The following is a 16067-nucleotide window of genomic DNA, read 5'->3' as shown; positions in this document are numbered from 1 at the left end:
AATGTAATTTAAAGAAATAATATTTATATGGAGTTTGTGTTCATCCCATGCATATGTTGAAAGTTTCCTGTGGTATTTACCTCATACTTATTTGCACAGATGAACCTTTTTGAATCTGTGGTGCTCCTCCAGATATACTTAAGGCAAGATTAATTTAATTTCTTAGAACACACTTAAAAAGTCTTGACTAATGGAAATGAATATATACATTTAGACTAATGGGCATAAATACCTTAAATATATGAAGAACTGTATATAATTACACATGCCAAGAAGTGTGAAAAAAGTGACATACTACATAAACAAAAATATTCCAAGATATTTAGAACTAGAAACATAGTAATTAATAATACAAATGGTTATAAGTTGGTTCAGTATGTTTTCTGAAAATGTATAATGAGTAATGATTATATTTTCTTTTTTCTTTTTCCCTCACAAGGGTCTCTAACAGTTGAGGATTGTGTGGTTCATATAGATCTGAATCTGGCTAAAGTGATTCATGAGAAATGGAAAGAATCTATAATGGTTGGTAGGCTTTTTTTTTTTTTTTTTTGAAGAGCTCCTTTTGTGTTCACCTTTGCTCTTAATAAAATCTGTTGTATGAAAGAAGTGTATTGAATTTTGACTTTGAGAATGAACTTTTACTAGTAAGCAGGTTACTGATACTATATTTTTTTCTCTTTCCAGTATTTTAGATTATTTCCAAACTGGCCAAATTCTATAACTAATGATGGAGCTCCATATATTGATGGCCTTTTTTTAAGAGAAAAATCATAAGTAGTTTTTTATTCTCTAAAGACTTGCAGTGCTGATTGATTAAATTTCAAAAACATTCTAAAATTACAGCCTAAGAGCTCTATAAGTAGAAAAAATATATTGATGTAGTCATATTTCCTACTCATCTGATTTTATTGTTTTACTTAGATTTAGCAAGAATGATTGATAGTTTTACAACGAAAACTGATTTCTAGAGAAAAATAGTATAACCTTGTTTTTTAATATACCCTCCTTTGCCAATCCCCTGTCCTATATTTGTGTTTAGGAGCGACAAAGACAAGAAGAGGTATCCTGTGGCAAGTTTATGCAAGGTAAAGCATATATTTTTTATTTCTGATGTTCTTGTCATGATGTTTAAATTTGGTGTATGTGTATGAATTTTAACTCATTATTAAATGTACTTCCACTAAGTATGTTACCCAGGAATTCTGATTTGCAAATAAAAGTTCTTTTAAAATATTTAACATTTAATATTGACCTAAGATTAGAACTGAAAAGCACCTATGATTAACTTTTATGAGTGCAGTGGAAGACCCTAGGTGTACTCTAATACATATAATCAAGGTGTTTCCTTTTTAAGATTTTGCTTTGAAGGAAAGAAAACTTGTTCTGGTTTGAGAACAGTAAAATGTTCATTTGATTGTTTGAGAGCATCATTCAGCTGTTACTTGGTTATTCAAAAATTTTATTGGTGTTAATTTTATTAGAGCACAAAAGTCAGTTTGCTTTTGGAACATCAGTCAAATTGAAATATTTGATTCCAAGACATCTTAGATAGCATTGTCCTCAGTGATTAGTGCAGGGTGGCAGAGCTGTTAACAGGGGCCTCCTTTTGTGCATGTTTCCTTCACGTGACTCTTGTCCACTCCACACCAGGACTCCAGGTTGAAGATTCTTGGGGTATACTTAAGTTGCAGCTTTAAGAGCTAAAGCAATTTGAGAGCTAGAGGTGCTGAAAGGGTATCAGTGTTATGTGGATGGCAGTATCTGCTGTTTCTTCACTCTCTGGGAAAGCAAAGGAATATATCAGAATGTGCGATAGCCCTTAGAGATGCTGAAATACTATACATTAAATCTTGCGTTTATGAATTTCTTAGAATGTCCAGTTTTTTCCTTATGTTGAATATCATTTGTTCAATATTTGTTGTGTGCCTCTAATGGGTTATGGGTTTGCCAAAATATTGATCCTTTCAGTCCTTGCAGTGGCTGAGCAAGGCTGAGCAGAACTGCTCTAGCTGGTTGCTTCCACCTGGCTGCAGTTCCCTTTGTTTACCAGTGTATGCGTGTGTTGTTCTTTCTGTGTCAATCAATGTGGTTTAAAAAAGAGTGGGAAGCATGGAGTTGATTTACAATGATATCCTGTTCATTGTAATATTCCTACTTTTATACATATTTCTTGCTTATAATTATATGAAGACATCTCTTGAAACATCAGAGTTATAAGCAAGAAATAAAAAAATCATGTTTCTTTGGTCTTTCTGACATAGTTGTAACAGAATGAGTAATGTTTAATTTGTATGTTTATGTTGAGGGCCTGATACTATTTGTGCTGCTTTTGTAGATCCTTCCCTGGTTGGGCATATTGGTCTTGATAATCCAGAACAAAAATCATCTCAGAAAACAGGCAAAAAATTACTGAAGACTTTAGCAGCACCTGAAATGCTACCCTTATTGGATCATTGGAACGCTCAAACTAAAAAAGTCTCACTCAGAGAAATAATGTCAGAAGAAATTGCCTTACAGGAAAAACATGATTTGGTATGAGTTAGTATAACCATTAAGCCTTTGTCTCTGACTCTAGGTTGATTGTATGTTTACTTTGTGATTTTCATTTGATTCTGTATTTCAGGAGATTGGGCTGTATATGTTTTTTAACTTTTAGCATTTATCTCTGTAAATTTTTTAATTCTTGAAAAACATGAATGAAATCTTTCATTTAAAGATAACTTTATTAATAAATTAGTAAAAAGAAATGTCTGTCTTGCTGTTAAAGAAATATCCAACCTCAAAACAATTTTTTTTTCAAGTAGGCTGCATGAAACCCAATTCAGGTCTTGAACTCATGAGCCTGAGATCAAGACCTGAGTTGGAGACCAAGAGTCGGTTGCTTAACTGACTGAGCTACCCAGGCACCCCAAAACAAAATTTTTAGAGAAAAATTTAAAAACTTATGAATTTGAATTAAAAAATTAAATACTCTTCTTTTTCTAACTTTTCAGACAGTTCAAACAGAAACTTTATTTTGAACTTTATTTTTGTTCCTTATTCACCATAACAAATTTTGTGAAGGTGTAAGTCAATTTGGTTTCTTTTGCATTACTTCTTAGCCTTTTTTGGAATTCTGAATGTTAGTATCAGAATTTCAGAATCAAAAAGGAAAAGACCAGGAGGTTATTTAGTACAATTCTCAAAGAGAAGAAATAATTTTTAGATGGTGATCTTAAACATTTTACTTTCTTACTCATTTGACTACTCAAAGGAGCACCTGTATATTTGGCTGAAATACATAGAATTGGGACATAGGAAGAATGATGAGATTCCTCCATGTTCATACTTATTTTCCCCAGTTATCTTATTAATTAAATTGGAAATAATGCTACCATTTTACCATTGGAAATAATGCTACTAATGGTAATGCTACTATTACCATGTTTACATAATCCAAGAACAGTCTCTTTGGGTAGGGTCTTACAATGTAGTGTTGTTTCAGATATCCTCTTCATTTATATGCGTAATAAATCAGAGAAATGCATTTTCTTAAAAAAATAAGGAAACTTAGAACTTATGTCCAAATGATGTGACAACTTTTGTTGAAATGCCATTTTTTACTACTGAAACTCTGAAACTTATCTTTGTGGTTTTAATCTGCCTTTTAATCTCTCAGTGTAATAGTGAACAGATGAGTATCTTTGACTTCCCAACTTAATTCATTTTTTTTCTATCAGTGATTTTTGCTTATTTTTCTATGGGTTAGGTAATAGAAGTTATACTTATTTGGTCCTAAGGATACTTCTCCTTAGGTAGAACTTCAGTAAGAAAATTTCTTGATGCTTTCTCTTCACTCTTTGTCTCCAGAGGAGAAATACACTTTGTATTTTTTTAAGCAAAGAATATAAAATAAACATTAGGCATAATATATGAGTAGAATAATTATAAGATGGTTAAGATTGTAAGTTTTCAGTTTATTGATGAGACCTTAAAATTTGTGGTTTAGAAACTCTTTGACCTTGTAGAGTGCTAGTAAATCTGATCACTGAAGTTTTAGTAAGTTCAGATTATAATGCTTATCATGAAATATCTTTAATTCTTGAGGTGCCTTGTTTCTATTATTTACTCTTGTGACGTGTTCAGCTTTACCAGGCTCTTCTACTGGTCAGATTGTCACCTATTGTGGATCCTCTTTTATTGTTTGGTGTTACAAATGATCTAAATATGTTAGGCTTCAAAAGCAACAATTGTTTTATGGTTGTTCTAGATTATTATGATTTTTATATTTTTTGAGTCACCTTTGAAATTTTATAGGAAGTTATTCTTCAAATAATTAGCATCTTTGTTGCAAACAAAAATATTATGTACTTATATCACAATGTCAACAAATTGTCTTAGAGTTAGCAATCACTAAAAATGTTTACCATAATCCTAGGTTAGAATTCAAAAAGCACATTTTAGGAAAGTTCTTTAGTTTGGCAATTTAAACAGATCCAATCATGACTTGTGAAAAAATAACAATCAGTGACAGTTCTCATGCAATTATTTTGGAGTAAATGTTTGTGAAAAATTTTTAAATTGTGAATTTTAAGATTTTCTGTCAACCTGAATTTGCAACTTATTTGTACGTTGTAGTTTCTGCCCATTGAGGAGAATATGTTTTTGAGGACGTTGTTCACAGCATCACACAGTGTCCATTTTATGAGGACCCATGGGAGAAATTTCTCTCAGGTCTCAGTACCAGAAAAAGCTGTACTTCTCCTGAGCAACTGGTTTGTTTTTATTTTATGGACACTGAGAATCTTTGTTTCCCCCTTTGCTTTGGCCACTAAGAAGCTCAGAACTGAATTTGTGGCCCACCTTTAGCAATTGTACAGGATTTTGTGGCATGCATTTATATACTAATTTTACTTGCTAGCTTTTTCCTATATTCTTACTTTTATTTTCTCCACTCTGACTTCTTCATTTATTTATATCCTGTTTATATGCTTATATATTTTTATCTTTTTTATGTAATATGACTGTGCTGGGTGTGTATATGTGAGAGTATATATATGTATAAATTAACAGCTTCAGATACTTTGCAAAAAATGGGATATAAATAAATAGTGCAAGAATACTTATATTACTAATTTCAGTCTTTAATTAGTGAAGAAAGTCTGTGATTGCTTTTAAAATACTAATCTTTTTGCAACAAAATAACCATGCTTTTGGATCAGCGTAATTAGTTTTATGAATTCTGTCTGAAGGATGATTTTTATCTCTTTTGTTTGTTTTAGAAAAGGGAGGCACTTATGTTTGAAAAAGATTGTGCCACTAAACTAAAGGAGAAGCAGCTCTTTAAGATATTTCCAGCCATTAACCAAAATTTTCTGGTGGACATTTTCAAGGACCACAAGTGAGTGATAGGATTATATGTAGTTTCTATTGTGATGTCATTGAAAACGTATCATTTTAATTTTTCTGATAATTCATAGAGGCATATTATAAGTCAGTGCAGTGACATAATGCAGTGTACATAGTATCGGAAGTGAGCAGGTTTGGGCAGTTGGTTCATAGTCAGCTAGTGTGTATGTGCTTGTGTGTGTACCTGTTTGCTTTTGTGTCTATATATAAATACGTATTTCACCAAAAATAGATGGTTTTATATGCTGCTTTTTGTTGGTATTTATTTTTCTAGTCCATACTTAGTAATAGTTTTTTTTTTTTTTAAAGTTCATAGAATATTCCACAGTAACCTTAAAGTGATTTTTAAAAAGATTTATTTTGTTTGTTTTCCATTATAATGGTCATCTCTGTTGTAAAAATCCAGAAATAAAATGTATCCCTTCAGCTTTTCCAACTTTTCTTTTTTACAAAAATAAAAAAGGCACATAAAAAACCTTCACTGCTGCCATTCCTATATAGATAGATGCTTTTCCCCCAGAAGTACCGTAATTTGAATGAACATGCTCCTCTTTATGGGCTTCTTGAAACCATGGTGCACTAAGCTTCCTTGAATATACATTTTTGCACACATGTATGAATACTATTGTAGGCTAGTTCCTAAAGTGAAATTGCTGGTTTGGAGTGTATGCATTGAAACGTTTTACAGCTAGGGAAGCCTGCCTGGGTGGTTCAGTGAATAAGCGCCTGCCTTCGGCCCAGCACATGATCCTGGAGTCCTGGGATCGGAGTCCCACATCGGGCTCCCTGCATGGAGTCTGCTTCTGTCTCTGCTTGTGTCTGCCTCTCTCTGTCTCATGAATAAATTAAAAAAAAAAAATTTACAGCTAATGCCAGTTTTTTTTTTTAAAGGACTTTCTGTATTAATTATATGTACTGATAGTATAACCCATCTTGGATAATAAGAATCTTTAAAACTTTGGCCATCCTGATAGGTAAAATATTTCATTGTTGTTTAAAATTTCTTGATTATTAGGAAAGTTAAGACTTTTTCATTAATTTTTCTACTTACTACTTTTTGCCTGTTTTCTGTTTGTTTCTTTGTATTTCTTTTGATATTTGTGAGAACTCACTATATATTATGTGTAGTTGTCTTTGTTTCTATAGGTTATAATTATTTTTCTACACTGATGTTTATCACTTAACCTAGTTTAGTCTTTTCGGGCATATACATGTTTTTATTAACGTGTTTTATCAGAAAATCATTTCCTTTATGGTTTCCAAGTTTAATGTCATTTTAAGAAGTCTCTCCTACCCTAATATTATGAAAATGTTTTCTTCAGTATTTTTAATAGTTAAAAAGTTTTAATTTAGCACTTCCCATTTACCCATGAGTTTAAAATTTTCTAAATTATATGTGTATGGTATGAGGTAGAGATTTAACTTGTTTTTCCAAATAATTAACTGGATGAATAGATCATCTTTACTCACTCATACAAAGTATAACCACTACTATTTGCTCTTTTCCAAAATACACATTTTTCTTTTAAAGACTTCAGTTCTTTTGAGCTCTATGTTTGGTTCTGGGTTTCCACTATATTGTTTTAATTATCATAGTGGTACAGTGTGTTTGATGTGTGGCATGTTTGGAATACTTCTGGTTTGAATAGTATATATTTCAATCTTACATGTTTCTTAAATTTGTATTTTAGCGAGAGAGTTTTAAATAGGTGCCTTTTTATAATCGCTTGAGAATCTACTACAGATTTTTTTAGTTTATTAGTGTATTTCTTTTTTTTTATTAGTGTATTTCAATCATAATAGTGGATTTCTAGAATAAAACCTTTACCTTCAGATTTTTGTTTTTGATGGTTTCTTTTAAAAAAAAAGTTTATTTATTTAAGTAATCTTTATATTTAACATGGACCTCGAATTCAGGACCCCAAGATCAGGAGTCACATTCTCTACCAATTGAGCCAGCCAGACACCCCTGATTTTTTTTTTTTTCTTTAAATGCAGGGTAGGAATTAATTTTATGATTTTTGCAGCAGCAATTAAGTGAGATTGGTCTATGATTTTCTGTTCTTGGGTTATCTTTGTCAGATTTCGTTTCAGGGTTTTATTTGGCATTAGTCTTAATAAAATAATCTGGAAAGACTGCTATTTTTCTCTATGCTCAAGAAAGTTTAAGTAAATTAGTACTTGAAGGTTCTGGAGTTGTGCCTTTTCAGACAGAAGGTCTTTAGAATCTTTCACTGTCTTTTTAAGGTTATTACTTTGTTTAGATTGTTTTTTTCATGAGCCTTTTCTGGTAGTTTGCTAAAAAATCAATTTTACCTTAATTTTCAAGTTTATTATTGTTAAATATAATATACTTTGATAATTAAAAACATTGTTTTGTATTTGGTTGTATCCTTTTTTCCTTTCCGGATGTTTTTTTTCTCTGTGCTCTGTTTTGCTCTTTATCAGATTGGCCCTTTTAAAAGAACAAGCTCTTGGTTTTTTGATCAAAGTCTATATTATGTTCTCTAATCATTTATTTTTGTCTTTAATTTTGGTGATTCATTTTCCTTTCTGTTTTTGATAGTTCCTTTTTCTTTCTTTTTTAAAAAATATTTATTTATTTGACAGAAGGGGAGAGAGAGTACAAATGGGAGCTGCAGAGGTAGAGGGAGACACTGGCTCTCCACTGAACAGGGAGCCCATTGTGGGGCTTTATTCCAGGACCCTGGGATCATGACCTGAGCTGAAGGCAGACACTTAACAGACTGAGCCGCCCAGGCCCCCTTTTCCTTTTTCCTAAAATTTGTTGATGTATTTTTAACTCTTTGGTTAGTTTTTTTCCTTTCAGTCTTTAATTTAAACAAATACATTTAAGGGTATGAATTTTTCTTTGTATAGCATTTTTGATATATATAATATTTTGGTTTTGATGAATAAATAGTATTTTCATTTTCATTATTTTTCAAATAATCTCTAATTCAGATTGATCTTCTCTTTTACCCGAAAGTTTTTATATATTTTATTTTAAGAGTGTTTAATTTTCTAAATGGTTTGATGACTTCATGGAGGAAGAGTAAGAATTATTGTTTATTTTGTTTTGTTGTATTGAGGTAGAAGAATGTGACCTGGAAGAGTTCTTTTTAGGATTTAAAATTATTACATGAATGTGCCTTTGAAAAAGAATATTCTCTGCTAAGTATGTAGAATTCTAAACATGTCACTTAAATCAAATTTTTAATGGTATTATTCCAATAAATATTTGCCTATTTATTTTTGCTACCTAACCAGCTTTTTTCTTAGAATTAAGTTTAAAATCTCCCAAGGGGAGATTAGGGGATTAGGGGAGTGGCACTGGCATGGCAACTCTCTTTTCTGGGGACCCTGGTGTAAGATGGCCTGATATGAAACAACCCAGAGTTCTGGGACTGAGTGAGTCCCTTCCTGGGGATGCCCAGAATGATGGGAGTCAGCCAGGCCCCCTTCAAGGTAGGTGGTCAGTTGCCTCCATTTGTTGGCCAGCAGGTGGATAATTTTTTCAGTTAGCAGTAGGTTCACCTTCATCCTGGTAAGAAGCGTAGGGGGTAGGGGGGTTTAGTTACTGATTATATATATGCCTATGGTGTAATCTTCCGGGGCCATCCTCCTCTAACCCCACCAATGGTGTACACTGCTTTCCAGCCCCATGAGTAAGCAAGCCTGTGATTTTAAGGGCTATTTAGGATAGATAATTGCTGGTAGCTTCTAGCCCCTAGGAACTTCTATTTGTTGAGCATATCTGAGGCAGCAAGATAAGAGGGCTAGTTTGGTAGTCCAAAATGGTTCCTCATCAAGAGTTGTCTTTACTAAATTGAAGAATAGCAAAATATCACAGTACTTTGGTTAACTTTTTATCACATTTCATAAATATTCCTTTGTGGTCAGCTCTTCATTAAGTATACATGTTATGGAAGAGATGAGAAGCATAAATAGCCTGAAATAATGAGCAGTATACAATCATTTATAATTTGCTTTGGAATGAGTACCTTTAGAAATTGGAACAGGAGTTTCAAGTCTTTGTCAATTTATAGAATTTGATGTTACATATTATATAGAATCACCATGAAAATATGCCTGAATAATTAGGGGTTAGAGGTAACATAGTGTTTTACTTTTTCTTTTTTATGTCCCTGCTTAGAATTTCTTTGACTAGAACCTTATGGTTTAAATAAAAACTGAAATTTCAGTGTAAAGATATATTGTCTGTGCTTGATGTTTAAGGAAACTGAAACCATGTGTGAATCTAATAAGAGACCTAAGAAGTGTAGCTGATGAGTTAAAAGTAAGATTTGTTGTAGGTAATCTACCTGGAATAAAAGATCAGGAAATGAATTAATTAACAATATATAACTTTTCGCATTCATTTACAAAAATTAGTTTTTGAGTGCTTATTATTTAATAGTTTCTTTCTGGTCATTCTTGATTTTGAAATACATAAAGAACATATAATGTCAATGTTTAAAACTTAGAAAAAAAATAAAACTTAGAAGTAAGCAAATTTTTCATTCTCTAAAAATGTTTGAAGGATTGCTTATGTTAATGTTTCCATATAACTTTTATTTTTTTAAGTGACATTATATTTGTAACTCTCTACAGCTATTCATTAGAACACACAGTTCAGTTTCTAAACTGTGTTCTTGAAGGAGACCCTGTAAAAACGGTCGTAGCGCAAGAGTTTGTTCACCCAAATGAGAATGTCACTTCTCATACTACACAGAAGTCTAAGGAGAAAAAGGTATAGAAAAAAAAAAGTATAAAGTTACTTATTTTTACTATAATGGTAAATCATTGTATATGAAAATACAATTGGTTTATTGATATAATTTAATGATTATTTCTCACATTTTAACCAGATTGGAAATTTAACCACCAATAATATATTTGATTTAGGATATCTGTTTGCTCAAAATAGTGAATTTATAGTTGGTCATGCTTTTTTCTTCAATATCATTGTGTATGTCAAGCACTTGAATTTCTGTAACTTTTTGTGTATAGGCTCTATTACAGTAGAGTATGAGACTTAATTGAGTAGCAGTGGGGTGGTAGTATGATAGGTTTTAGGGTGTAAATATGTAGGCAGAAATTTTTAACCATTTGAGAAACTGCTAAACTTTTTCCCCAAAGTGGCTATAACATGTTCTCACCAGCCATGTATGAGGGTTACAATTTATCCACATTGTCTCTGACCCTTGTTTGAATTCTGATGATAGCCTCCCTAGTGGGTGGAAGTTGTCTTAAGGGTACCCGGGATTTGTTTTAATCAGGTATGTTAAGATACTGAGACTTGGAAATGTCATGAAGGAGGAAATTTATTATACTCCATAGATCTCTAGAAACAGGAGGTGTGGCCTGCCACCCAGGACCACATGCAGAAGCACCAGAGTCAGTGAGGAGACAGAGGGAGGAGAGGGGAAATGTGGCCACAGCCTTTTTTGTGGTTTCTGTGGAGAGGAATGGGTGAGGCAGGGCAAGTGGGTTTAGGATTGGCTAGTTTGAACATTCTCGGCAGGCACCAGAGGGTAAAACTGTCCCAGGTTTTCTGGTGTCTGGTGTGGGTGATTAGGCAACGTGAATTGTGGCCCTGAGAGTGAGAACCCTATAAAGGAAGTGGTTGAGACTATGGGCTCTAGATTGGTTTACATAGCAGATGAGTTGTTTGCTATTTCTAGGAATTAGCCAACCTCAGGGTTGAGGGTACTGTCTTTCCAGGGGGTAGCAAGGACCCAGATGTCAAAGCATCAGGAACCAGGAAATAAAAGAAATGGGTTAATAAAGAAGTAGTATCTCATTGTCATTTGGATTTGCGTTTCTCTGATGACTGGTGATGTTGAGCACTTTATCGTGTGCTTATTGGTTATTTGTATATCTTCTTTGAAGAAATGTTTGCTTGTATTCTTTGCCCATTAAGACATGTATGTATGTATATATGTATTTATTTATTAGTGAGAGACTATGCGCACATGCAAGCAGGAGTCGGGCAGGGGTTTGGGGAGGTGCAGAGGGAAAGAATCTCAAGTGGATTCCCCACTGATTGTGGAGCCCTACATGGGGCTCCATCTTATGACCCTGAGATCATGACCTGAGCCTAAATCAAGAGTTTGATACTTAACCCACCGAGCCACCTAATTGCCCCTTAAAAATGTTTATTCTGGACTTGTAGTTCTTTTTATATTCTAGATACAAGTCCCTTGTCAGATACGTGATTTGCAAAATTGTCTTCCATTCTGAGGGTAGTCTTTTTACTTGTTCGATGAGGTCTTTCATTTGAAGCACAAAAGTTTTAATTTTGATGATGTGCAATTTATCTTTTGTTACTTGTACTTTTGGTGTCATATTTAAGAAACTGTTGCCTTGGGCAGCCCTGGTGGCTCAGCAGTTTAGCGCTGCCTTCAGTCCAGGGTGTGATCCTAGAGACCCAGGATCGAGTCCCACGTTGGGCTCCCTGCATGGATACTGTTTCTCTCTGCCTCTCTTGTGTGTCTCTCATGAATAAATAAAATCTTAAAAAAAAAAAAAAATGTTGCCTTCTGAGGTCATGAAATTTTTTTTATATTGTCTTTTGTTATGTTTTTTGGAGTTTTGTTTTTGTTTTTTTTCTAAAATTTTATAATTTTAGTGCTTACATTTAGATCCTTGATCCATTTTGAGTTAATATGGTGTAAGATGGAGTCCAAGTTCATACTTTTGCATGTGGATATCCAGTTGTCACAGAACTACTTATTACAAAAACTGTTTTTCCTCCTCTGAATTTTCTTTAGCACCCTTGTCAAAAATGAATTGACTGTAAATTTATTGCTAGACTATCAGTTCTGTTCCATTGATCTGTATGTCTGTCATCATATCAATACCACATTGCCTTATTATTGTAGCTTTGTAATAAGTTTTGAATTAGGAAATATAAGTTTCCAACTATGGTCTTTTCTTAAGATTGTTTTGCTTCTTCTGGTCCCTTTGCAGTTCCATGTGAATTTAGGATCAGCTTGCCAATTTCTATAGAGAAAATGGCTGGATTTTTTTTAAGCTTATTTATTTATTCATTCATTCATTCATTCATTCATTCATTCATTTGTCAGTCTAGTCTCCACATGTCTAACATGGGGCTCAAACTCACAACCACAACCCCAAGAAGCGTGTATTTCACTTGGCCCTTGTTAATGGTGTTATAGTAATAAACCACATCACTATGAAATGGATATAGAAATAAATCATGGTTTTATTTTATTTTGAAAGAGAGTAGCTATTTGAGAAAGCATTTCTCATATACTATGTTTTTCTTTTTCAAGAATAAGAAATGAAGCATCTCTTCCCAGAGAACCGAATGTGATTTGCATTTTTTAGTCTGAACGCCAACAGAGACTCTAATGCTAGGAAATATTTATGTTCATACTGTTAAGCACTGTGACTTTTCAAAAGTCATAGAAAGCATTTTCATTATCCTCTTCTTGCAAAATCTTTGATTTTTATTAGAGATGCAAACCATATATTCATAGAAATTTAAACATAGGGCAGCCCAGGTAGCACAGTGTTTTAACGCCACCTTCGGCCCAGGGTGAGATCCTGGAGACTCAGGATCGAGTCCTGTGTTGGGCTCCCTGCGTGGAGCCTGCTTCTCCCTCTGTCTGTGTCTCTGCCCCTCTCTCTCTCTGTGTCTCTCATGGATAAGTAAATAAAATCTTAAAAACATTTTAAACATTAATATGAAACAAGCTTGTTATTAAGTACTGGTGAGAATGACATAAGGATGTAGGTCTATGAATATTATGTGAGAGAGAGCCTTGTGTTCTTTCATAAAGTAGATTGAGTATTGGGACGCCTGGGTGGCTCAGTGGTTGAGCGTCTGCCTTTGGCTTAGGGTGTGATCCCTGGTCCGGGGATCGAGTCCCACATCGGACTCCCTGTGAGGAGCCTGCCTCTCCCTCTGCCTATGTCTCTGCCCCTCTCTCTGTGTCTCATGAATAAATAAATAAAATCTTTTTTAAAAAAATAGATTGGGTATTTTGTAAAAATAAATCAATTGTTATTTACAGGTTTTTAAAAAAGATTTTATTTATTTGAGAGAGAGAATGAACAGGTGGAGGGGCAGAGGGAGAGGGAAAAGCAGACTCCTTACTGAGTGCAGAACCCAACACTGGGCTTGATCCCAGAACCTGAGCTGGTCAGCCACCTAACTCACTGAACTACTCAGACAACCCTATTTATAGATTTTTGACTTTGATAATGAATTAGAAGTATGCGGATACCTTTATTTTACTCCTTAATTAGTTTTTTTTTTTTTTAAATATTTATTCTTGAGAGACACAGAGAGAGAGAGGCAGAGACACAGGCAGAGGGAGAAGCAGGCTCCATGCACTGGGAGCCCGACGTGGGATTCGATCCCAGGTCTCCATGGGCAGGTGCCAAACTGCTGCACCACCCAGGGATCCCCGTGCCTTTATGTTTTAAAAAGAATATTATTTAATTATTTTATTGATCGTTTTTTAAAACCTATAAATTGAAATATACCATTACTACTTTCAGTGACTAGACTCTATAGGTTTACAAACTAAAATTTGGAAAATTTTGCATTAGCTAATTGAGTTTTATTCTTTGAAGATCTTGTGTTTTCTTTTTTGGTTTGATTTTGTGACCTAATTATATTTTGATAATTTTAGAAAACTTTTCAACATCTTTTAAGATAAGAGTGACTAAAGAAGAGGTACCTTATAGCATGAAAAAGTTAATGTAGTTGCTAAGTGCATGACTTACTAGGTAGACTTTGGGAGAGTCTGTTTTCTGAGAAGAAAGGTAAAAAATTGTGGACCACAGGTTTCATACACATTTTCTGAAGGAAAAGCCTGTATTTTTTTACTTTCTTTGTATTTTATTTATTCTATAACATCTTATAGGCAAAGAAATCGAAAGAGACTGAAGATATACCAAGTGAACCATCTTTCCAGGATTTTGAGTACCCAGAGTACAATGACTACAGGGCAGAGGCTTTTCTGCACCAACAGAAGAGGATGGAATGCTACAGCAAAGCGAAAGAAGCTTATCGGATGGGGAAAAAACACGTTGCCACGTTTTATGCCCAGCAGGTAAAAAGGAAAAGTGATTATTGTTTCTTTCTTTGTCACTTAATGATGTATGAATAGTGTCCTAAAGCAGGTAATACTCTTATTGTACTAGATTAAGTTATCTGGGGAATGTAGCTTATATAAGGGACATAAGATATCCTAATGTATAAGCAATGTAAGGTTCTGAGAATTACCTCTCCTTTGAAATGCTCAATTTCTATGCTTTCTTTTGCATTTATGGCTTACATGAATTAGTTTATTCTGACAGTCCATATTTTCCTTAGGATAAATTCTGTCAGCACTGCTTCTAAACAGATACAGGTTTTCTGAAGGAAAGACAACAGAATGTTAATCTTGACCATCTCCGGGTAGAATTACAGGGGACTTGTGCTTTCTGTCATATTTGAATATTTAGTAGTGTATCACTTTTATGGTCAGGAAAAGTTACATTAATGTCTTTCAAGGAAGTAAAATTTTGACTCAGGCTCATTGGACATGGTATTACAAGAAACTTGTCTGATTTCCTTTTTAGCTTTGTGGTTCCATAATGCCTTGCTTTTTTGATAGAGGGGAGAAAGGTATCAAACTGGTATAACCCTGTGAGCCCCAGTAACATACCTTGAGGAAAGGCTTCGGGGGTAACCACAAGGTGTTGAAAGGAATGAGACCAGGATTATCAAAAGGTAAACTGATGGATTCCTTCTTGAGATAGGTGATGTTTAAGTCTTCCTCTTCAGTGATTTTTTAGATCAGAAAATATATTAGAAATGATGATTTAGTATTTTAAGAACTATGTTATTAACTCAATAAAATTCACCTAAATTTTGGTGCATTCTTGCATATTAGCCCATTGCATTATTTAAAATTTTGGATATGTTATTCCCTTTTTTTATTCTACCTTTTATTTGGGGAACTGTTTGTTTCCTTATTGCCTTCTAAGTAGCAAATACCAAAAGTTTTTACTGGTGATCTGTTTATAATAAAAGGGTAGTCTCCATGAGCAGAAGATGAAAGAAGCCAATCACCTTGCTGCTGTGGAGATCTTTGAGAAAGTCAATGCCTCCCTGCTGCCACAGAATGTTTTAGACCTCCATGGGCTGCATGTGGATGAAGCTATAGAACATTTGATGACAGTTTTACAGCAGAAGACTGAAGGTAGGACTGTAGTAATGACAAATTTTTAGTATAGAATATGTATTTGTTTATATTAGTAAACTTGCCAATTCAGGAGAATCTGAATTTGCAGGATATCTGTGTCATATTTATAGATGTTTGTATTAGGCTCACTCTGCAAGGGGACCTTCTTGGAAAAGAATCCTCATTGACATAGTCATTAACATTTTATTTTCCTATTTCATATTTGTTTGTTTCAGAAGTTTTTATTTAAATTCTAGTTAGGTAACTCCCTATTTCAGTTATATTTGTATTCCTTTGCTGTATTTATTAAAGGGAGGGCATGGTATAATCTGAGAATCCTGTGTGACTTAGAAATGGAACCTTTCAGGAATATCCTACATCTCTGTTCAGTAGACATTTATTAAAGCTAATCGATAGTTTTTTAAAAGGTTTTTTTATATATTTATTCACGAGAGATACAGAGAGAGA

General features: G+C 33.7%; 1 protein-coding gene across 15 annotated transcripts in view; it reads left to right on the top strand.

The window, feature by feature from the left end:
• Positions 1 to 16067, top strand: part of N4BP2 (NEDD4 binding protein 2) — a 122427-nt gene that overhangs the window by 54271 nt on the left and 52089 nt on the right. For 13 of the 15 annotated variants that reach the window (XR_005357275.1, XM_038533441.1, XM_038533442.1 and 10 more), the window contains 8 exons: positions 440 to 525; positions 1043 to 1088; positions 2339 to 2535; positions 4621 to 4716; positions 5265 to 5383; positions 10006 to 10144; positions 14295 to 14483; positions 15449 to 15617. Coding sequence is in view for 13 of the 15 variants with exons in the window: in XM_038533441.1 (XP_038389369.1) it covers positions 440 to 525; positions 1043 to 1088; positions 2339 to 2535; positions 4621 to 4716; positions 5265 to 5383; positions 10006 to 10144; positions 14295 to 14483; positions 15449 to 15617 (1041 nt within the window). In the remaining 2 variants the exon portion in view is untranslated. Of the gene's footprint in view, positions 1 to 439; positions 526 to 1042; positions 1089 to 2338; positions 2536 to 4620; positions 4758 to 5264; positions 5384 to 10005; positions 10145 to 14294; positions 14484 to 15448; positions 15618 to 16067 lie in introns of those variants that run through there. The other 2 variants (XM_038533438.1, XR_005357276.1) reach the window with 2 other exon arrangements.

Source organism: Canis lupus, chromosome 3 (assembly GCF_011100685.1).
Source record: "Canis lupus familiaris isolate Mischka breed German Shepherd chromosome 3, alternate assembly UU_Cfam_GSD_1.0, whole genome shotgun sequence".
Taxonomy (NCBI): Eukaryota; Metazoa; Chordata; class Mammalia; order Carnivora; family Canidae; genus Canis; species Canis lupus.
This window is presented reverse-complemented; position numbering and strand designations above follow the sequence as displayed.